Source organism: Salarias fasciatus, chromosome 16 (genome assembly GCF_902148845.1).
Source record: "Salarias fasciatus chromosome 16, fSalaFa1.1, whole genome shotgun sequence".
NCBI classification, from domain to species: domain Eukaryota; kingdom Metazoa; phylum Chordata; class Actinopteri; order Blenniiformes; family Blenniidae; genus Salarias; species Salarias fasciatus.
Genome location: NC_043760.1, coordinates 27,655,754 through 27,679,058, shown reverse-complemented (window position 1 = coordinate 27,679,058; position 23,305 = coordinate 27,655,754). Strand labels below are relative to the sequence as shown.

Genomic DNA, 23,305 nt, shown 5'->3' with positions numbered 1-23,305 from the left:
TTCCCACTCTTTTGGAGTTTTAATTTGAATTTTTAAGCGAATAAAAATTGTGATTTTTGCCACTAACATGCCCCTATTAAGAATTTCTTTCATTATTTTTATTATTATTAATATTATTATTATTATTAAAAGTACAACACTACATTACCCATTTACAGAAGCTTTTAGTGTTTCGGTTATAAAATCTAAATTTAAAACAATTCTGTATTTATCACTTTGTATCTTCAATCTGATAAAGAAGTACTTCAGACAATCTGGAGTCATGGTTGCACTAAAGTAGTGACTGTATGTTGGTGTGATTTGGAAGCTTCCCAGTAGGAAGGCTTCAGGTTTGATTCCAGGCTTGGGCCCTTTCTGTGTGAGGTTTGCATGTTCTCCCTTTGTGTCAATAGGCGTCCGATCTGTAATCTCACCACGGTCCAGAATTAGATGATAGGTGTGAAAGTGTACTTGGGTGTGTGTTTCTCGCACAGTGATGGACTGGTGACCTTGTCAGCTGGAGCGGCTTCAGACACTCCGCAACCTTCAGCTGGAAAAAGTGGACAGAGAGGATGGATTGACGGGCGGATGAGCGACGTCGAGGCTGATTCTCATTCATGTCCCATCAGAGCCTAAATATCCAACACTCGGCATTTTGCATAGTAATACTGTGCCTTTTTTTGACTTCTAGGAGGTTTTACAATAACTCACAAAAAAAGACAAAAGTAGAATGATCACGCTTGTTAAGTTCAGCTGATGGGAAAACAAATCAGCTGTTTGGTGGAAGAAGTTGTTTGATTATCAATACAGTGGAGACAGTAACTTTTGGGTTTTTCCTTATGAAAGATACAAACCAACAGATGGAACCTCTTTTAATATTAACCCGTGTGTGGATTGCAAGGTTTGCACCGCAGCAAAACTGTGCCACAAAAAGCAAATTAAAAACTTGGTTGAAACAGATTCGTTTCTTTTCTTTCTCTGTTTTCGTGTTACGTCACATTTCCAGGCGCAGTAAAACAAGCAGAGTTTCAGCTCATATGAGCGTAACAGATTGACAGCGCAATAGCGTCGGACAAATAAAAAGGCTTAGAATTATATTTGCGTCTTTAAAACCAAATACACCCTTGATGAAAAGGAAAAATGTCTACTTGCCTTCAGAGTATTACTGGATCAGATTTAGTGTAGCTAATGCTGAAGCTAAAGCACCTGGTACAATAAAGATGAATTCTTAATGATGTCTTGGAAAGCTGACTCTTAAAAGACAAAGTTTGAGGTTTTAAAACAAAGACTTTCTTTACCGTTATTCATCTTTTGCATTGTTTTAAAGTCATTGAACTGTCAGTGATTCTATATCTTATTACAGTATTTTTTTTTCATCTTTGTTAAAGGCGAGTTTGAGACATTTCAAGTATTTTTAGCACCAAACTTTGACCTGTTATTTTTGCCCTCACAGGGAAGCAGAACAGGCAGCGTAAACGTCCCAGACACTTTCATTCTGCAGAGCTGTGTGTTTATAATGGGAGCAAGTGTTCCTGTATGGACATCGTTAACAACATGGGACAAATAGCTTCATTTTTACTTGGATAAAGTGCATGTCATGCAGCTTCACCTTGGATGTGACTCCTTCATTTTTTAACAGAGGTGTTGCAGAGCGACGACCTGTATTTCCTTCGCCAAATGTTTTGAAGCCCGTCACGTCACCTCTATCATTACTTTCTTTATTTTTGACCCTCAGGTGGAGCCACCCTTCATATTGTGCAACCTTTTCCTGCTGTGTTGCTTTAAACCAGATAAATACATTGATAAACTTCACTGACACGCTTTGATTTCTTTTTTTCTGCTATTTTGTCACTGATGCAAAACGCAGATTGACATGAATAGTCTGAATGCATTCACTGACGGGGTTATCTATGCATTTGTAGAAAACCTTCATGTATTCCATATTTTCCATTTCGCATTTGCAGTGTAAGATGATGGGATCAGTGCACATTTTGGGGGCTGACCTGGAGGTTAGTTGCATCTGCAGGAACTCTGTAATAAAAGACTACAGGCTGCAGGTTCGTAATACTGTGAAGACAGCAGCTTTCTTGCTTATCTGTCTCTAAGTCTGCCCCCCTATTCATTGCTTATCCAAACACATGCGCATATCAGATAGGAACAAGCAGGGAAATACAAAAAAATAGCGTTTGAGAGCTGAAAAGAGACCTTCCACAGTGTATGTATCTGAAGGTGAGTGTGTATATGTGTTATGTCTCTGCTGGCAACCTTGCACCAGCACCCCCTCCCAGGCCATTTTTCATCCAGCTGCTGCAGTACACACTGCAGAGGGAGACAAAGGGGGGTAGAGTGGGGATGAGGTGGGGTGGGAGGTGGCATGGATATCAGTGAGAGATTGCAGTGCTGCAAAAAAAAAAAGAAAAGAAAAAAAAAGAAAGAAATGCTGCAAAACTGTACGGCTATTGGGAACAGTTTCACAGATTACGTGCATTATTTAGAAGTTTCTCAGCGGTTGGGACGCTGCAGTCAGAAGCCACAGAGGGAGAGTTGATGACTGAGATGCAGGTACATGCAGACAAGCATGGTCTGGTAGAGCGAACAGCAGGCTGTATGACTGCAGTGGGTGTTGATTCATCACTCTCACTCACAGTAGGCCCATCTTGTTGATAATTATCTTTGTCAAATTAATTATCAGTGTAAGTGTCAGCGCGACGGTGCCGATGAATTACATCCAGATAACCTTGATTAATCAACAAAATGAGTTTTGGGGGCATTTTTTTGTGCATATGGATGGCCTCCATGAATAAAATGTCCTCTCCCATATTCATCCATCTTCATCTCCTCACTTCCATAATTTCTCATATCTCTTTCTTCCTGTCTCTACTCATTTTGCTCCCTTAAATGAGCTTTTTTTCCCCCCCCTCTCTCTCTTATCTTGTCTGTAAACAGAGCTGTCTGCCTACAGTGTGTACAGTCACCAGACAGAACAGCTGAGCTGTGAATGAATGGAAACTTTGCTCCGGCCTGAATTATCCGAGCAGCTATCCAATGGACTGCCATAAAAACAAAAGCTTGCACAGACATCACGGTGCCTAGAATGATCAATCTTAATGGCTCTTGTGATTGCAAAAATTCCCTTTAACTCCGCTCTGAGAGTTTTGTTTAACAACTGTGGACAAACACTTGCGGTGACTCAAGCACTCTTTGTTCCTTTGGAGTTTTGACATCTTGCAAAACTGATTCAGTCTTTTGGTTTATGATCAAATTACCTGCAGCACAAATATTTTCATCAACTTCTCAGGTACTTTGAGTTCGGGGGAAAAGGTTTTCCTGGTGTCACAGTGAACTGCTAAACATCAATCCCATCTTAACTCTTTTTTTTTTCATATACGGAGGCCGCGGTGGCAGCAGCGGCATTGCAACTTAAACTTTAGATCTGATTCACTTTTTGTGCCAGATTGCCTTCCTGCCAGGACTAAGGTTCAAAGCCGGGTCCCCCACACGCAAGGTCAGGTTTGATCCCACTGCGCCACCTGGGAGGGGACTTTAACATCAATTACTGGCTACGTGCCAACATTTAGTCAAACGCATCACCTGCTGGATTTTAGCTTTTTAGAAAGGTGGTTGATTCACATTAACATGTGCTGATTCCAAACATTGATTCTGCGTGCAATATCTGGCAGATTCTAGTAAAAACGTAGCAAACTGTGCAGGTTGAAAGGAAGAAGTGTCTGTAGCCCGGATGACTTCTTTCCTACGCCGCCTGTCAGGCTGCAGCACACGGAGAGAGATAAGGGAACCTGATGCAGTTGTAACCCTAAAAGACTTATTGGAAAAGCGATCACATTTCACCAGTTGTGTTTATAATGTGCTCAAGGAATATTATCAAGACAAAATGACATCCTGGTAGAAAAGCCACCGGGGAGACTCATAGGGGAGCACAGAGCACCACCTGCTGCATGCAGGGGATTCATACTCCCATTATTAATTCACAGACTTACCACGACCACATAGTCCATTCATTTTTTTTTCCTTGGAGCCCTGCACATGTGGTAGTTTGTGATTCAGCACTTATGATGCTTGTTATTATGCTATTTTCAGCGTTTTTACATTGGTTTTAAAGTATTATTATTGTATCTTATGAGTTTGGATCAACTGTTAAACTAAACTTGGATGAGTTTTTAGCATTCTAGGCTGATTTCAATTCAGCTATATTGGTTCTAAACTCATCTGTGGTGCAGGAGCAACAATGATGCTCTGTGACTGGAGAAAATCTAAAACTTGTGCATGAGGACTTCTGCTTTTTCCCTGAAATGAAGTCTCTCTCGTCTTTCTTCCCCTTTCCTTTGATTCAGGTGTTTAAAACTACATCTAGCTCTGTAACTCAGTCTCCTCCCTTGATTTCTCTCTCTCTTAGCGTATCTTTTCCGCTGAATACCCTCACTCACTACGGTATTGCTGTATGTCATTGCGGTGCAGTGATTACATTAGTGTTGCTTTGCTGCTGAAATGAGCAGCTCATGCTGAAAGACAGGAGACGGGCTTCAGCCTCAGTCTGTTTGTTGAGAGTGTTTGTTTCTCTGTGCGTGTTTGCTGTACAGTTAGTATTTCAGTCAAGCATCAGCCCAAAGCAGGATGTGTCTCATTTATGAGATACCAGTCCTTATGCGCCCAAACAGACGCTGAAACGTAGCATCAATTTCATTGAATCATTGCACGAGTGGCTGCTCCTTCGTTCTAATCAGTGTGTTGTGATGTGGCTTCAGTCTGCTGCCAGTCTCGCTCGTGCATTTGTGTCACTATTACATTCTCAATGGCTCCTGTAATCATCTCGGCTAAACCTATCTGCTCATTTTTATGTCTGTCTTGCTGCTGAGATCATTAGTTACAGTTACATTTTCTCCATTTAATGGCTGCTGACTCGGTTTGTACGTATGCCAGGTATCGGCGCCCCAGGCGCTCATCCATTAAGTCACTGTACACACAAGGAAATAAACATACATGCAGAATCCAATTATACGTTATCAGCCCAAGTTAGCGACATCGTGATGCAGTGATCCTGGAGAGATTATAGATGGACTATCTGTGCACAGACCTTCGGTTTGCTTTTTATTCCCTTTTGTGTTTGGGGTTCACGCTTGAATTCTTTCATGAAATTACGGTTGTGTTTAGCCGTGCACACTTTGTTTGTTTGCCCATGTGAATGCGGTTGTTGTTTTGCTGATGATAGTTGGTGTAACCTTTCCTTTTCCGACCCTTCTGCTCATTATTTTGGGGAAATCTCCATGGAGGCATTGCTGCAGGAATTAAGGGGATTTTTTTTTTCTTTTAACCAACTGGTTAACTGGAGAACACCCTCTATTTGACCCCTCGGATCTCCGGTCTTCTTAGTGTCACTGTCTCAATGAACTGCTGTTTTCCATTCAGCAGTATGGAGAGAAAGCCGAGCGATAATCCAGAACGGGCACAATATATATGAACGTTTTATCCAACGCGAGCTGTGTACAAGGTTCAGATTGTTTTCACACAATAAGGCAGAATCTGATGCATCTGCATTTTGTTTCTTTCTGTGTAGATAACATCGATTATCTTTATTGACTGTAAAGTTGAGTTTGTAGAGGGGAAAACTTTTTGGTGCACAGAAGCAAAATTTAGAGGATAATTAGTTTAAAACGGGGTAAATGTCAAGGACGAAAGAAAATGAAAAGTTTGTGTTCTCGAGCAGGGAGTCTTCCTCATCGCCTGCTGTTGTTCTCGTCTACTCCCAATCCCCAGTCTCACAAGGTTTAAGAGTAGTTTAATGAGGGGCTATTGTGTTGTACTTAAGACAGGGATCACTTGAATAAACAGAGCAGGAAACAGGATAAAGCTCAGGACAACGGCCCAAACGCAGAGACGCTGTGAACGCTGCTCGTAGTGGCTCTCGAGACCCAGCAAGTTTACATGCTGGATACTGTAGCGTACGCTTCTGTTCCCTAACCCTTCTGTTAGCATCTGAGCTACATCTACGAGTCCAGAGAAAGAAAGAAAGAAAAAAAAAAAAAGACATTGAAGACCAGGCACTGACAAGACAGGGCCATCCGGGGCCACTTAAAACCAATACCGCAGGGCAGGGTATAAGGCCTTCCATCAATTACAACCTTATTAGCCTAATCATAATGAAATAATCCAATTCAGGAGACAGCTGAGTCTCAACTCTGCTGATCACCAGAAGGCAGGCAAACCAGTGGAGAGACGGATGGGAGTGAGTTGTAACAACATTTTGGAGGATGGCGCTTTCGATTACAGAACTGATATCCAGAGAGAGCCGAGGAATAGATTGTGCTATCAACGAAGTCCTTTTCCTGATGTTTTATCACTTTGACTGCTGAAGAACCAGACAGCTGCATAGTATGTATCCTTTATAAACAAGTGTGACCACTATTCCAGCCACTGCGTCTATTTTTGATGAGCAAAGTGCACAGAACCTGCAAAAAAAACATCTATTTTCATGAAATGCGGCATGGTTGATATATATTATTAAACTGCTGACTGCAGTTATTACATTTTTAAAGGATTTTTTTTTTCAAAAGCTTCTCCTTAATGTAATAACTTTTTCGATTATTTGGAAAATGTTATTACAGCAATGGCTCAATATCGTATTACATTATAGGATTATTACACTGAAAAAGGAGAAAAATTATCCAATTATTGGCAGGTGTTACATTATTGTTTGCTACCTGCTCATAGTGAGTTTGTCACCGCTGCCTTCACATTTTGTTAACATCCATTAATCCATCTTTGATTCGAGTTGAGAGGAGCTGGAGCGAATTCAAGCCAACGATGGATGCCGACAGGATGCTTCCGCACACACTGAAAGATAGAACAGGTGTGTTTTGGATGCTTGTTGACATTACACTGACCCAAAGCAGCACTGTTTAACAGCACCTTTTGTTTCTATCTCTGTGTAAATAACAGGAAACACAACTTTTCTGCTACTTGCTGTCGTAGTCATGAGTTTTAATCAGCAGATATGAGCCGATGCTAGCGTTTCTGCTTCCGAGACATTTCTTCCACACAACGAATACTGAGTGGAATAAGACCAGCTGAAAGGAGCTTCAGTGTTTACATTGTACTGTTCTCTGTAAGCATGAGCGTGTGTTACTTTTACAAAAATGTGGCACTGAGTAGCGGCCTGGCATGCAATCTGCAGCATTTCTGTCATTTTAATGTCTTTTTGACACTTGCTGCTGCTTAAATGTGAAACTTTTCCATACCAAGTGTTCACACTCCTTCTGGAGACGAGAGCTTTTATCACTGCTCCACATATTTGAAATCATCGTTTGAATCCCAGATGTCTTGATGAGTTTCGTATTGATAGATGTTTGTGTTTGTGATGATTGGGATCCCCAGATACCATTCATTGAGTTGTGCTTTTGGAGCCTATTTTTAAATGCACACACTTTTTAAGTGAAGTCTACATACTGAGATATTTTGATAAGAGCTTTGTCCAAACTGGGTCCTGGAGGGCCGCGGCCCTGCATGTTCTCCATGTCTGCCTGCTTCAACACAGCTGATTGCAATGAGGCTCGTTATCTGCCTTTCTGCTGGACTTGGCCATGAATGTTCATGAGATTCAGGTGTGTTGAAGCAGAAAACATGCGGCCCTTGGACAGCCCTTACTATTCACTGCAAGAAATTTCCTTTAAAGTTCAGAACTGACATGAAGCAAGATTTGTTTTCATGAACGACACAAACACTGTACTTATGGGTGAAGGACTTACAATAAAAAGAATTGCAGTCAACCCTCTAGCATCCCTTTCTCGTGCCCTTTACTGTCAACACTGTGGCTTTATGGTGCATTAGTAGGTTCAGTTTGCTCGATATAAGACGTAGAATTAGCAACGACTAATGCTACACATGTATCTATCTGTTCTAAACAGAGGCTCCTGATATGTTTGTAATTAAAACAAGCTCACATCGCTCTTGCTCTCAAACCATCTAAAGGATTTGCAGTATCTTGCTCAGATATGCCGTCGCTCATGATTCCTGCCTTTTCGGTCACTTTGTATTCGTAAAATGTCTACGTGTCACTTTGGATTGCAGATTTCTGGTGGCTAACTACGGCACTTGGGAAACATTCAGCTTAGTCATTTCATGAGTTCTTTATGTTAATTAGGACATTCCTTTGCTATACATTCCTTCATTTACATGCATCTCATCTACATACATTTATTTGAAATGTATTTGAATTTATTTTATCCACCTCAGTGTACATTTTCCATATGCTGGCAAGGAGGGCACTTCAGTCATTTATCGTTTATTACTGGACTAAACACTCTTCTAAGTGTGCTAGCAGGAAATCTAAAGTGCCTGTGATGAATTAAAAGAACTTCTCCCTGAAGTTTGATGGGTATTATTCAATAAGAAGATAGTCAAGAGCTTCCATTTGTCTGTTAAAATGCACTACTTAGTATTTCAGAAACAAGACTAAACCTTTACATGTCTTTGTCATTAAAAAGTTTTGTCACCATCAGTTCAGTGTTTGTGTTGTGTGAACATTTCCTATTAATGCAAACTCACTATCGATGTTCACCTGTACATCATTTTACGTGTCGCAAATTTTTTGAGATTTTTCTGCTTTCTTCTTGAAAAAAAAACTTGTCGTGTTTTCCACATCTTTGATTATGTTTTTATTTACTGTTAATTGATTTTACAGTTATTATCCTTATAATTATGACCCACACAGCGGCTTATTAATGTATGTTAATTAATATATCACAGCTGAAGGCCTTGTCATTCATGTTAAAAATCCATTATGTGGAGTCAACAACTCAAATGGAGTGAAAATGATCTCATTGCATATTTGCCCCAAAATGATCTGACAGTAGGAATTAAAGCAGTTTATACCTTGCACTCACTCTATATTGTTCTCCCACAGTCCAAAAACATGTATTTGGAGTTAATCACTGGCTCTAGATTGCGTGTGTGTGTGTCAATGTGAGTGTGTGTGGCTTTCTGCGCTCGCCCTGTGATGAACTGGAATCATGTCCAACATGAAATCACAATGAGGAAGGAGGAAGTGTTGCAGTTCCCTGCCTCGGCCTGACTGTGAGGGGCAGTGTTGAGCCCTGACGGCCGTGAAAACACTGCAGCTTTTACCTGGATGCAACACAAACAGCAATAAAAGTAAATCATTTGGAAAAATAAACACTTGAGAATGACCGTCGCCTGCATTCCAGCAAATAAATCACTAAATTACAAGTCATGTGAAATACATTTGACTCCAGTCATATGATCCACTCAGTGGGACAAATGGCGCAGTGGCAGGTGTTAAGACAGTAAAAGCGAACGAGAGATGTTAAAGGAAGTGAGAAGTGACTGGAATTTTTCTTCCAGTCACTTCTCACTTCCTTTAACATCTCTCGTTGCAGGATGTTGCAGGATGGAAATTTGAGAGCCAGCTGGATGACCTCTGATTCAGTGACTGAGGAGCGGGCAAGGTTCTATTCCCTCCCTAAGGGGGCTGCGCAAACACAGGAGTTATATAAAAGGGCCGTAGCACTCTCCTCATGCACACACTCCCTTCCCCGAGTCTTTCCATCGCTGCGGCTCTGTCTCTCTCTGAAAACTGACAGAGGGTTGATGAATTGCCAGTCATGGGTGTACAGTAGGCTGATGCTTGATGGAGAACTGATCCAGTATGCAGCAGCAGCAGCAGTGAGCTTCACTAACTGTGGCTGAGTGCAAAAGGACATGACTGAGTGGCAAAATGCCAAAAAAAAAGAGAAAAAAAAAGCTGTTGCTTCGAGGCCACATCTGTCACAGCTCGTGTGTTTAAGATGGATGTGCTGCAGACTGACACACTCAGCGTCCCGCTGACCGCTTTTCTGGACTTTCAGTGGTTGACACCCCGATCGAACCTGCTGTCGTGTTTTTGTCTTTTTTAAAAAAAGGCTTTTCATTCATCCATTCATCTTGATTACTTTGTCCTGGACTGGAGTCGCCAGTTTACCCTCAAACGACCTCAGAGACACTCAGGGAGAACATGCAAATCCAACGAAAAGCCCTTCCAGCTGGAGTTGAACCACTGATATGTTCAACGTCAGGCAGCAGTGCAAACATGCCAGTATTACTTATTTAGTAAAAATCAACGCATGCTGTAGAAAATAATAGACCCTCAGGCCTGCCCCGTTATATCATAATAATAAGAATAATAAATAGGAATTTTCTTGGCTTTCACGTTCCTGTCTGCCATTCTGCTGAACACAGAAATATCTGATGAATCCCAAAACAGGCTAATCTTGACAGCGATTCCCGTAAATATTGTTAACGTAACATGATAAGTGTCTGAGAGAGAGAATGCAATTTTGTCTTTATCTTCCCATCCTGACAGCTGCAGCCTGTACAGTTACCTGAACAGCACATGAAAAAATGTTGCACAGCCATGACAGACTCAGATAACTCTGTCCTTACTGGATCCAGCTTCCATTCACTGAAATATTTATTTAATATAGCCATGTACTCAAAAATACGAATAAAATCATTAAACTGCATTTACTGTTTGATAAATTCTCAATAGTTTTGTGTTTTATCTGTATTTACCTCTTTACAAAGCTCTGATTTAAATAATTGGGAATTTCAAGGGAATTTTAAGACGTTTTTAACAATATTTTCAACGTTTTTTTTCCCCATAATGCAATGGATTCTTGCTAAATTGTACTATTTGCAACACCAGAACCTAAATATGACTCACAATATGCATTAAAAGTTTGATGGCAGACAACTACCCACTTGTACTAAACAGGAATAAATGCCAAATATGGTCGCTGGCCTCACACAGGATCTTTAAGAGAGTTTTCTGAATGATAATATTTCTCTAAGGGGGAAAAAAGGGAATATGTCTAAAACATGGCGGTTTGTGTTACAGTATAGTGGGGTTTTTTTTTAAGTAAATAAAAGAAACTACGGGGGTTTCCTTAATTCTCATTCACCATGAGCGTGTGTGGGGCAGCACCTTTGATGCTGCTGTTCAGGTAATCTGTGGCTCCGGTGGGAGAGCAGCTTGTCGACCAATCCCATTACTGCTGGTTCGATCCCGGCTCGGCCTGTCGATACACTCAAGTGTCCTTGGACCAGACACTGAACCCAGAGTGAGCACCTTGTATTTCAGCAATTAGTGTGTGTGCATGTGTGTGTGTGTGGGGGGGGTTATTATGCTTGGGACTTCTGTGAAATTTCACTTTTTAACATTAGAAAGCTGTTTCTGTTTACTTCCCTCCAAAGGTGAACTGACATGTCCACCATTATCCACATGATATGTTCACATATCAATTAAACTCATATCAATAAAAGATAAAAGTATTGCGCATATTTTGAAACTGTTAATTGGGCTGAAATGATCTGGAATCTGTACAAGATACTAGAATGAATTTCCTTCCAACCACTGACACACGAACATCTGTTAGGAAAAGACGTTCAACCAAGTTCACAGCAGAAGAAAAGAAAAGAAAAGAAACCTCTTTTCATACTGGAGATCCGTATTTGTCTCCACATTGCTTTCAATCAATCAACATAAAATCTCTAAAATCCTTTCTCCATTCTATACGTCCACACAAATATACGGTACGCAGACGACACTGATCATTCAGCATCATTAGCATAACACATGCACGATATGACATTAGGTAATGTAACCGCTTTCTGCCACCGTGACATTCATGGTGTCATCGCTGATTAGAATGATGGGCTGTGTGTGTGTGTGTGTGTGTGTGTGTGCGCGCGCGCGCACCGCTGTGATCAAGCCTTATCTTCTGCTGGACATCTAATTATTACCAGCAAGCCATTTCTATGTGTACAGTATGTGTAAATATGTTCTGTGTGTGTGTGTGTGTGTGTGTGTGTGTGTGTGTGTGTGTGTGTGTGTGTGTGTGTGTGTGTGTGTGTGTGTGTGTGTGTGTCCTGTCATATGTTCAGTCATGCCTATACAACATGCTCATCAGTGTGTAACATTCAGGACAGGAATCAAACACCAGTATTGACTTCAACAAATATTTGATATGATTTCATACATTTTAAGTTTTATATTTAAGATTTTAATCAGTGAGTTTTGCTCTAAGATGCTGGAGACCAGAGACACTTGCCAAAGTAAAAATGGTATCTGAACAAGAGGAGTTCAGTTACTGTTACATTCCTTGATTTTACTCAATTATAAGTAAAACTACTGTTAACAATTACTTCCCCCAAAACTACATAAAGTTACATTCAAACCACAGTTATTTTTAAAGTGATAAAAACAAGTAAATGCAGATAAAGTAGGATTTTTTTGCTGAAATTATAAACTTTACAATTTATTGGTCACAAAAGATAAAAAGATGACTTGGTATAAATGACCTGGTGTGAATGTAACATAGGTGTTATTTTTAGCTTCCATTTTATTATACACTGAAGTTGCTTCAGATCACATTTGACTGTTATCTGTTTACACTGGATTTAGATCCAATACAAAACAAAACTGAATATTCAACCTGTATGTATTTCTGTAGGCTACTTATTAAATGCAGGTACTTTGTGTTGTATATGTGTCACTAAATTCTTCGAAATGAATTAAATAAATTAAAAATAAAATCCAGAAATACGGATGTTCGGCAGTGGTAAAATTCATTCATCAGCTGTCATGTTTTTATTTCTTTTGTTATTTGGTCGACATTCATGTTGTAAAACCTAAAATTAATTCATTTTATCCGCTCTTTAAAACAGTTACCATGGATTAATCTGAGGATTAATGTCAGACAGGCTATTTCTACATTATAAATATTTTACTGTTGTTGCTGCTGACAGCTCAGCTAATGTGTCACAACAACACTAAAATCATACAGCTGTGTGTACATTATTAGGATATGATTATATTAGAAATTACTTTTCCGAGTTGCTAGATGCATTTTTTTTAATGAACTGTTATTTTTAATCAAAAAATTATAGTATAATACTGATTTTCAGTAACTTATTTAAACTGAATTATTCAATTTTTGCTCACTATTTTTGAAGCTGTTGTTTTTCCTCTTGTCTTCATGGATCGCGTGCAAAATGTTGATATAGTCAACCTCAATCGAACTGCAGTTTAATGACTGAAAGTGTCTGGGATTTTCTGTACTCTCTTGCCGTCCTGCATTTGTTTGGTTATTTTTGTTTTCGCGGAGACGCTGACTGAGGACATGTTCTAAAAATAGTGTCGGTACAAACAACATGATTCGGAGTCAAGTAGCTCCACTTGCTTCCCGGCCGGCTTTCAAGCAATTCTTGTTTCAAATAAGGTTGATTATCCCTGAGCCAAGCATAAGGGTCTGCAACCTTTCAGACCAAATAGATGCTGGTTTTTGTTTTTTTTTTCACTTATAAAATACAAGTCTGGAGCCACAAAACATGCTTGTTGTAGAAATACTGTTGAGAATCTGGGAGGAATCACTGGACTGAAGGATGATGCAGAGTTTATTACAGAAGACGGACAGATACATCTTAAAGAATTCAGACAGAGTTTTGGTCATGCTTGATGGTATTTTATATATTTATGTTTTATTTTATATTTCCGTCATGTATCTAACCTTTAAATGAAGATAACATGGTACAAAAACGATTGTTAAATATTGACCTTTGGCAGTTATTTTTTAAAACTGCTTCCATTTTGCGACTTTTTTCCTTTTTGCATTTTATAGTGGTTTAACTTGTTTTGGTTTTTTTTCCATTTCAGCCATTTTTTCCATCTTTTGCACTGCTCATACAATTTTTTTTTAACGAATTAAGTCTGCTTTTTAAGTGTCTCTAGTGGTTTTAGCCATATTAGTTGCTTTTTCTATGTATTTTTTTTTTTTTTTTTTGGGGGGGGGGCATTTTTAGCAAGGAGATGAAGCTACTTTTGGAAATGAATTCTCCAAAATGGAAATCTAATTTTTGAAAAAACATGTTTTTTTTTTTTGTTTTTTTTTTTTTTAAATTTCTTGTGTTTCAAGTTGTGACTGCAGGGGCCCTAAAGAGCCTCGCGTGTCTCCAGAGCTGCAGTGCTGTTAAACATGAACACTGCACTGCAGCTGGCTCGCAGGCCATAGATTAGACACCTCTGAAACACGAGAAAGCAGTATCCATCATATCAATGTACACATCTTGTGTGTACACACACACACACACACATACACACATACACACACACATACACACATACACACATACACTAACTCACACATAAAGCCTCAGGCACACACACAAATGGCCACATGTAAGTATGATCAGCCGCCGCGGCAGAGCGATACGATCTGTGGTTTGGTCCAGTGTTTTTAGCTGCGATGATTAGCTGGAGGCAGGTGCTCGCTCGCCTGACACTCCCCGGGGGGTTTTACAGGAAATACCAGTTAATTACTGCAGGTGATAATACCAAACAATGAGGCAAACACCTTATCACACCAGAAGAGAAAAATAAGGTGCTAAGTACATCATTTGTACCCACTCGTGCACTCGCAGAGGTGAGAAAATTGGTGAGAAAAATTACCGAACGGCAGCAAACAAACATCATTACCACGGCGCGCCATAGCGAAAACAACCAAACACTGTACGTCTGAAGGCACGTGACTGAGCGTTCGTGGTGTTCCGAACAGCAGTGTTTGTGTTATTAAGTGTTGAGAGCTAAATTCCATCTGCTGCGTTTTCAAGTGGATTGATGCGAACGGGCCTGACAGCAGCTCGCTCAGCTCGCCATCAGCGGCTGACCGCATCGGGTGAATCCAGTTCACTCTCAGTTAAATGCTGAATAAAAAAGGAAGAAAAAAAAAAAAAAAAGCCCAGCAGGAATCATCAATGGAGCTCCAATATTCACCATGGCAACAAATAAATACAGAGCGGAGCCTCCATTTTAACCCAGCGTAGGTAGAAACGTTGTGTTTAAAACCGTGCTCTTATAATCGAACACAGAGAGTCAGAGAATTAACACGGCGACACCGCTTCGTTTGTTCAGCGTTCAGGAGGCTGGAAAGTCTTTAGTGGATGGTTAAGTGCAGAAGCTTGACAGTGTGCGACATGCGTGACATTTGTTCAGCTAGAGAAACCCAACAGAGCAGAAAAAATACTCACACACATACACACATCAGCCATAACATTATGACCACCGAGGAGCCAAGTGAATGAATCTGTTCATGGGTGGGATACGTCCCAGGATGCAACAGGAACGCTTTGTCCTCACAGTTTATTTTGTTGGAAAGGGAATCCATGTGGTCCGATCCAAGAGGATCTGCTTATGGCTGACATCCCTGCCGGTTCTGACAGAGAGATGTCAGAATATATTACAGTCTGCTGCATGTGGAGCCGCATATATTTAAACCGTCCTGAACTGACGGCCTCAGTCCTTTGTTTTCTAGAGATCATGTTGTTCTGTCCCCAAGAATTACAGCTGATGTCTACATTGTGGCTGAGGCAGTTCTATTTAGTAGAAATCACTATACATTGTGAACATTAAATATCGAATCTTTAATATTTGGTTCTGTTTTTTTTTTTTGTCTGTTTTCGTGAAAAACAAGATATGCTTGTACAGACGGCGTATGCATGTCCGATCTCATCACATTCAGCATCTCAGTGGTTTTTACACGTGATTATGTTTTTAAAGTCTCTGGCTTCGTCCTCCTTTGTCTCACAGGTGTTTATTGTATTTCCATGAACAAGAGGCAGCAGGCAATTATTGCGTGTATTATTTAGCTGGAGATGAAGTGCTCTATGGATTCACATGGGCTGAATGACTGACGAGACAGAGGACTGAAGATTTCAAGCTTCCTGTTTTTCATTTTAATGAAACTCCGGATCCTTCCTTGCCAAAGACAATTGATTCTATCAGCCCATTGTTTAATTAGATGAGTTCTGCACAGATAAAATACCGTATTTGTCACATTTCTACAGTGGTCATAATATTTTCTTGTTGTTATTTTTTCTTTCAATGACAGTTGTTGAGCTAACCAAATGAAAAATGACTTCAGAAAAAGGTATTCCAGCTCGGATATTGTCATCTAATTACAGTTTTTGTATAACTGTGAAAAGATCCGCTCTTCATTTCAGTGTTTGTGACTTTAAAGTGCTGCGACGGTTCTGGACTGAGACGAAAACCCGTCTTTGGAGCTCTGATGCCATTCAAAAACTTGCTAAATTGCAGAAACATTGACGTAATGAACAATGCAACAGAAGGCACAGAAGTGGAGCTGCAGAGGGAGCTCAGGAGACGGAGGGAGTGCACTTCAGATGAACCGGTCAAAACCCGGCAACAGCCACATGTAACAGTGCACATTAGGATCACCTGTGAGGAATCGATAGCTGTAGAGGTCACGATGATGCACGAACATGTGAGAATGTGCATGTGTGTATGCGTATCATCCAACGCACACCCCCCCCCCATCCTAACTCATCAATATCCTCTCACCTCTCTGTCTTCCACCTAGATGGTTTATAAGCCCTGGCTGTGTTCTCAGTACTTCCAGACCACCCAGGAGCACTGCAGCAAGCGAATCCCCTGTGGTCAGTACTGCCTGGAGGTGCAACAGCGGTGCCCCTTCGTCCTGCCCGACAATGATGATCTCATTCACGGAGGCAGCCCCAGTTTTATATGCACAGGTACGAAACCGTCGCCCTGCAGCACACCCAGTGATCTGCTTCTGTGTGTGTGTGTGTGTGTGTGTGTGTGTGTGTGTGTGTGTGTGTGTTTATTCCTGGTGAAGGTTGTTTTTCATTCATAAAAATTCTTTCGGCTCCTCTCTTTCCTCAACTCCTCCTTCCAACTTTACTTGCTGGAAAGTGAGTGAGCGCGTTGCTTCCAGTAATCCTCCAGCAGACACGGAGCAAACAGTCATGGCGTTACAGTTTCAGGACGTTTTGTGTAATTGTGTTCTGCTTAATCATTCTAAGCACAAATATGAAGCTGCACAGTGGAGCATTGTGACAATAAGACTAAAACTCTGCAGACAACAAGGATGTCTGGTAAACTCTGTTTTGTTGTAACAGTGCTCCTTACGTTTTTGGAAAGCTTCGACACTATCCAGGTTTTTATTTGTCAAATTAATTAAAAAGTTAAAATAGCAACATGTCTAAAATAATGCAAAAGGATTCTTGACTAAATGAGCTAAATGCAGCGGAGATTTGGCAAAATTTCCTAGAGCATAACCCACAGTCTCAGCTCTGCTGCACATCCCACACATGCCTGCTCCCCTGGTATTAAAACGGAAGTAAACAGGCTAAAAAACACTCGAGAAATATTATAACCCAAGACTGCTTCCTTGATCTTTTGGTGTAGTGACTCATTTAGTGTCAAACAGGAGCAGTAGGTACATTTCTCCGGTGGAGTTTGGCAGTTGACCAATAAAATGAAATGGACATCACAGCCGTAACACTGTCACTAGTCCAAAGCTCATAAACCTCGGCAGCTGTTCCACTCTCCTCCCGGCCACACGCAACAAACAAAACAACAGTTGCAATTGTTGATTTTTAGGAATGGCAGTTGTATAAAGGTACAGTATTTGTTTCTAAAATTACACTGGTGGGTATGCCCAGTGCAGAAACCAAGCTTTCAAATAACAAACAGCAACTAAGCTGCATCTGGAAAATGCCTTGAATCTAATTTGGCAAAGAGAATAAACCAAACCACAATCCAATGCTGAAGGACATGTTTTTAATAACAACAACAACAACAACGTTACATAACATTTATAATAAACTGTGTCTTTGGGACATTTTTAGTCATGAAACTTGTCTTTCTATAACTTGATAAGTTCCACCTGCTCTTAATATGTGTAGTTAAAGTTAAATATGTATAATCTGGATTAAATGCAGAGAAACAAATTAATGAATGAAGTAAATCTTCTGGACTTGAGCACAAACATGCATCAAAATCAATGATTCAGGAACCAGAATCAGATTCTGATCTCCACGTGCTCTACATTAGGAGGCGAGTCTCAGGCTGATGCTGCCATCTGGTGGCCGAATTGAGAATCACATTACAAGAGAATGCAATAAAATCAGTTTGAATTTAAAATCGTTTATTCCTTGTATGATATGATTGAATTTTACAGATTAATGTGGTTGAAAAAAAACTGAATGAAGCAAGTTGTATTCATATAAATGAGTTATTATTATTATTATTATTATTATTATTACAGGGATGAGTACGGTCTACATGCAGCTAGTGGAGTATCTGAAGCGTACAGTAATCTTCTTGCTCCTTTTTGTCACAGTTGAGCTGCTAACCGTCAAACTGACTATAAAAAATATTTCAAAGTTCACTTCTCACATTATGTTGCACTCAGGGCTGTGATCAGCCATGATAGCACTGAGTTAGTCCAGGCATCAAAAACCCTTCTGTTCACTAATCACTATGTAGTCATACAGTAAAGAAAAACAGCTAAAAGAAAAACAAGTGCACCATTCAGCGTACAATTTGAACTCTTGTTATTGCACAAAGCATTAAAACAAACAAAGAAAGAAAGTTCAGTCATTATAGTGTTTATGGAATGTCATATTTATATAACTTTATTTTCTACGTATCGTATATACAGCAACAACAATGCTACATGTGTACACATTTGAATATGGATGTTCTGCTTTGATATTTGTACATGAATAAATATTATTCATTCATTTAAGATGTGTTTTTCCAATATGCTTCCTTAATATTTCCATGCTGCTTTGTTTCGACTCTCACTCCTTCACTCTCCACCGCCCCCCCCAGGGCTGCTGGAGGACCACCCGTCAGGCGTGGACCCAGAGGCAAAGTGCTGCGACGTGCGGTGGGACTTGAAAGTGGACAACCGATCCCGGGGGACCCTGAAAAGAACTCACCCGCCATGCCAGCACCGCACCTCCCTCAGCTCCTCGGCAGCCTGCAGACTGTGTAACAGCCGGCTCAAACTCTGCCTGCTCGTCCTTGTCCTCCTACACACTGTTGCCAGCCTCACTGCATCCCACAATGCAACAGGACTGGGTCTCCCCACCATCGCGCCTCTGGAGGAGAGCCCTGCCAATGAGGAGTGATGGAGCTGCCAGGAGGAGGCGAGGTTGCCGAGGTGGGGGAATCCCTCGCCATGGCAACAGTTGTGGAAAAATACAGCCGCGGCTGCGCGAGCGGCTGGAGCTGTGTGCCTGTGGACGCTCTGCAACGCTCTCCGGCCAATGGGAAATGTGGGAAACGCTTTCCGACGAAAGACACACAAATCAATCAAAACGAATAAATAACTGAACAAGAAGCGGACGTACTGAGGGAGCCGTCCAGGCCCTCCGCTAGGGGAAAGAGGACAATGCCACAGCCTTTGTTGAGAGGGAGGATCAGCTTTCGTTTGGGCTGAGTTTCTCTCACTACGCTTTTTTACACTGTGTTCCAGTTCTTGGTTTCTGTTGCACTGGCTGACTATGGAATAACACAATCATATTCTCTCTTAATGTTCATCCTTTGTCTTTGTTTCTGGGTCTCTCATACAGGAAGAAAGCGTGTTCTCGAAATAGGATGGAAATTGTGTAACAACAACAAAAAAAAAAACAAACAACAACAAAGAAAAGAAAACAAAAAAAAAAAATAGTTGCAAGTTTGTGTGTGTGCATGCCTGTGTTTATGTGAGTGTGTGAGTGTGTGTGTGTGTGTGTGTGTGTGTGTGTGTGAGAGAGAGAGAGAGAACAAGAGATGGCTTCTTTTATAGATTGAGTGTGCATGTGCGTGCGAGCGTGCGTGTTTGAGAGGAGAAATGTGTGATGCTGACTCGTACCCTAAGAGCCTACCTAACCTGACCTGCTGGTGCAGCTGATGATTTTACAGAGCCCCGCCCCTCCCTGCCCCCCCGCCACGCCCCCCCGGATGTCACTCCGCTCCGCCGTGCTCCTTCTTTGGCCAAAGCTGCGCTGGGTTTTGAATGTGGTTCTGGTGTCCGTAATAAACTCCTGGTTGACGCAGAGTTTATGCCGTCCCTCTCTTTGTTTCGTGAGATAATCTTTCATCTATTATCAGAATGTTTCCAGGGATCAGAAGACGTCTGTGAGCAGCGTCTGTTTAAAATAATAATAAGACATGACTCAACTGTGGGAAACAGGAGGCATTCCTCCTCGATTACAAATAAAATCTATTACTATTAACATCCCCTCTTTCTTTAAGGAAGCTAATGGATGAAGATGAAGTAACAACCAGGTTAATCGTGACGGCCAATGCTTCAATAGAGCCATATGAACAAACCAGTGATCTTAAACAAGAAGCTGATATTTTCAAGTAAAAAGTACGATGGCGCAGTAAAAATTAAAATTGCAGCTTCCTTTTGTGGCTGAGTCTGCGTGTGCCGAATAAGTGGAGGAATCTTCAGCTGCGCTATCAGAGCTCGATTGACGTTTTGACTGTTTATGAACAAATGACGAGACCAGAGTACCTCAAGAAAACGTTTACCAAGAAGCAGATCACCATGAGCGGAAGTCAGTAGAAAGATCAATTTTAGTCCACAAGTCTTTGACAAAACTTGCGAAAATAATACGTCAGGGATATCTGTGAGCTTTGATTAGTGCACAGAAATCACAAAAAAGAAAGAAGAAGAAGCACAGATTGAATAAATTTATCTCACCAAACAAAACGAAGCTTGTTTTGTTTCTCGTTACCAAAACCCCATTCAGGATCCGGTGACTGACGGCTCAGTGAGACTAATTGATTTTGGGACTTTGACACCAGATGAACGTCTTCAGTACTGTTATTCCTTTGAGGTTTTATTATAAAGGAAGTATCCAGTCATCCACTGAAACAAAAAACATGGTTTTGAAGGTTAGACTGTCTCTCTCTCTCTAGCATTATGTCTTTCAGCTAAACGGGGGTTTCTCATATGATGTGATCTGCTCCCAGCTAATCAATCACCCAATCCCAAAAACAGTGCTTCAAAACACTACTTACAGTTTCCCCCCTAGAGTGAAACTGTATTGGTGGGATTTTAATCTCAGGCCTTTTTTCATGAAAACAGGATGACTGGATGTTGCCTTGCGTTCTGTAAATCTCCTGCTGCAGCTGTAAGGAGGGTGAAATGTCAAAATCTGACGGGGATTGATCGCCTCCTGACTGCAGGAATGCAGCTTAATGTAACTCCTGCTCCCCGGCTCATTGCATCGATCCAGTCCCCACATATTAACGCTGCTCCGCACCCGGTTTGTTTCTGTCGAATCCCAGTGTGTGACACACCAACTGCATGTGCAAAGCTCTGCAAGGTTTTATTCTCAGCTTCACGTTTTCCCCCTTTTTTCTGCACCACGTCCCTGAATCAGCTGCTGTAGCATGCCCCGCCACCGTCTTCTGGTTTCCTCAAAACTAATGTCTCATCAAGTAAAAGGGCTTTTTAAGAATATACAGTACAAACATTGTCATCAGCACAGTCAGACACACTCGGAAACACGTACATTCTAAGGGTAAAAGCATCTTTTGTTTTGGTTTTCAGAAGGAAGGCGGTTACTGGAGAGCGGGAACAGAAACAAACGCAGAGAGAGGAGCATGTCATTGTTTGTGTAAGCTCTGATAGCAACACCTGATGAAAGTCAGCTGACTCCTGGGTTCATTTTCTAAATGTCGATGATGTGCGGGAACAGAGAGGAACGGCGCGACCTTAAGGGCTGACTTATTCCTTTTGTTTCAAAGTTGTTTCTTGTGTTGTCTTCGACGGCTGTGAGATCAGGTATCCGATAAAGACAAGCAGGAAATTTGTTGGATGCATTTTTTTTTTCCACTCTAAAGTATGTTTATTACTGATATGAGATGTCCGATATCTGATGTCAAGAATTTTACTGTATACCTTATATGAGGATTTCCAGTTCATTGTGATTGATACCATGTCTATATTACAGGTATATTGGCTTTTTTTTTTCTCCTTTCGCTGTTTGGACCTTGCCCCAATCTACACTGTTTCAACCCTGTTTGCATGAAACACACTCACACACACACACACACACACACATGCTCACGCTCACTTCGGACGACTGCTCTCTGTGATAGAAAAATGCTGCTATACCAATGTCCACCAGTAGATGAAACTCTGATTTCACATTGATGCTGCTGCTTAAAGGCCGACCGCACCCAGACCGCCAGCCGTGTAGGAACCAGAGGAGCTGACTCTGCAGGAACATGCGCGTCCTCGTAGTTTGTGGGTTAGAGACTGCTGTTGTATGCGTGCCTCTTATCGTATACATTGTTCTGTGTTCGTGTCCGATTGCCGCTTCATCACGACCTTGGGGTCTGCTACATAAGCTGCTCCGTTATGAACTGCAGCCACAGTAGAAAACAATGCAGTGGAAGGACTGCACAATTGCCCCAAGACCCAAAACAGACAAGTGATAATTCATAATCTGTTTGCCAAAGTCTTAATTGAAAATATCCTGCAATAGTCAATATGAGATGAAGTGGGAGAGCAGATTAAGGCAGGGTGAATAACGTGGCCTGACGTAAAACTGGTGCCAAAGCATAGAACAATGCAACGCATTTCATAATGAACCCATAATCAGACGTATTGAATACATGTAAGGATACAGGGTCCGTCAGCCATGAGGGAATGTGCCATGTCAGCAATATGCAGGCGTCTACAACCTTTGGAAGAACGCCTAAGAGATCTCACACAGAGGCCATGTGTGCGAGTTCATCGTCCCCCCCGTCGTGTTCTGGCCACCACCTCTACCGGACATTCATCTGGAAGGATTGCGGAGAGCCGTTGGCTTTACGTGTAGTGATGCATTTCCACTGTGGTCGTATGGGTGCGAATGCTGTGCACATCCATTGTTTGTCACTCACAAATTTGCACACAAAAAAAAAAAAAGAAAAAAAGAAAAGCAAAAGAAATGCTTCTTTCGATTTTCCTAAATTGGATTTGTCTGATATTGATTTGAACGCAGGCATGCAAACAACAGTTAATCTGTGATCACTTGAACATCCTTTTACAGCGTTAACCTGAGATGAAGCGGTGTAGAGTCAGTCTAGATGCCAGACCCTGGTCTGTAGCAGTCGCAGGGTACGGTCTGTCACCATCCACAACACTCCCACCTTCACAAGTTTGTGTTTTAACCCCTGCACATCTGGACTCTGTACGCCTCCTGCCCCTCCCCCCTGTGCACCACCACCACCAAATAGTATGTACACAGAAAATGCCCTCTTTCACTCTTTCTCAGCCTCTCTCTGTTTTAAAAATAGTTCTGTTCTCTATCCTGTGGATCTATGCAGAAGCCCATTCCTTTTTTTGGTTGTAAATACGTTCCCTAGTATGCTGAATAATGTATGTCTCTCCTGTGTATTTTCATTTGATGTCACGTTGTTACTTTCTTCTTCTCCCTCTTCTCCTTC

General features: G+C 41.2%; 1 protein-coding gene across 2 annotated transcripts in view; it reads left to right on the top strand.

Moving 5' to 3' along the window:
* Window positions 1–19,486, top strand: part of nalf1b (NALCN channel auxiliary factor 1b) — an 87,634-nt gene extending 68,148 nt beyond the window's left edge. The window contains exons 2-3 of one of the 2 annotated variants that reach the window (XM_030111470.1): window positions 16,452–16,593; window positions 18,701–19,486. In XM_030111470.1, coding sequence (XP_029967330.1) covers window positions 16,452–16,593; window positions 18,701–19,002 — 444 coding nt within the window. In that variant the 3' untranslated portion in view covers window positions 19,003–19,486. Of the gene's footprint in view, window positions 1–16,421; window positions 16,594–18,700 lie in introns of both variants that reach the window. The other variant, XM_030111469.1, reaches the window with a different exon arrangement.
* The last annotated feature ends 3,819 nt before the right edge of the window (window positions 19,487–23,305 follow it).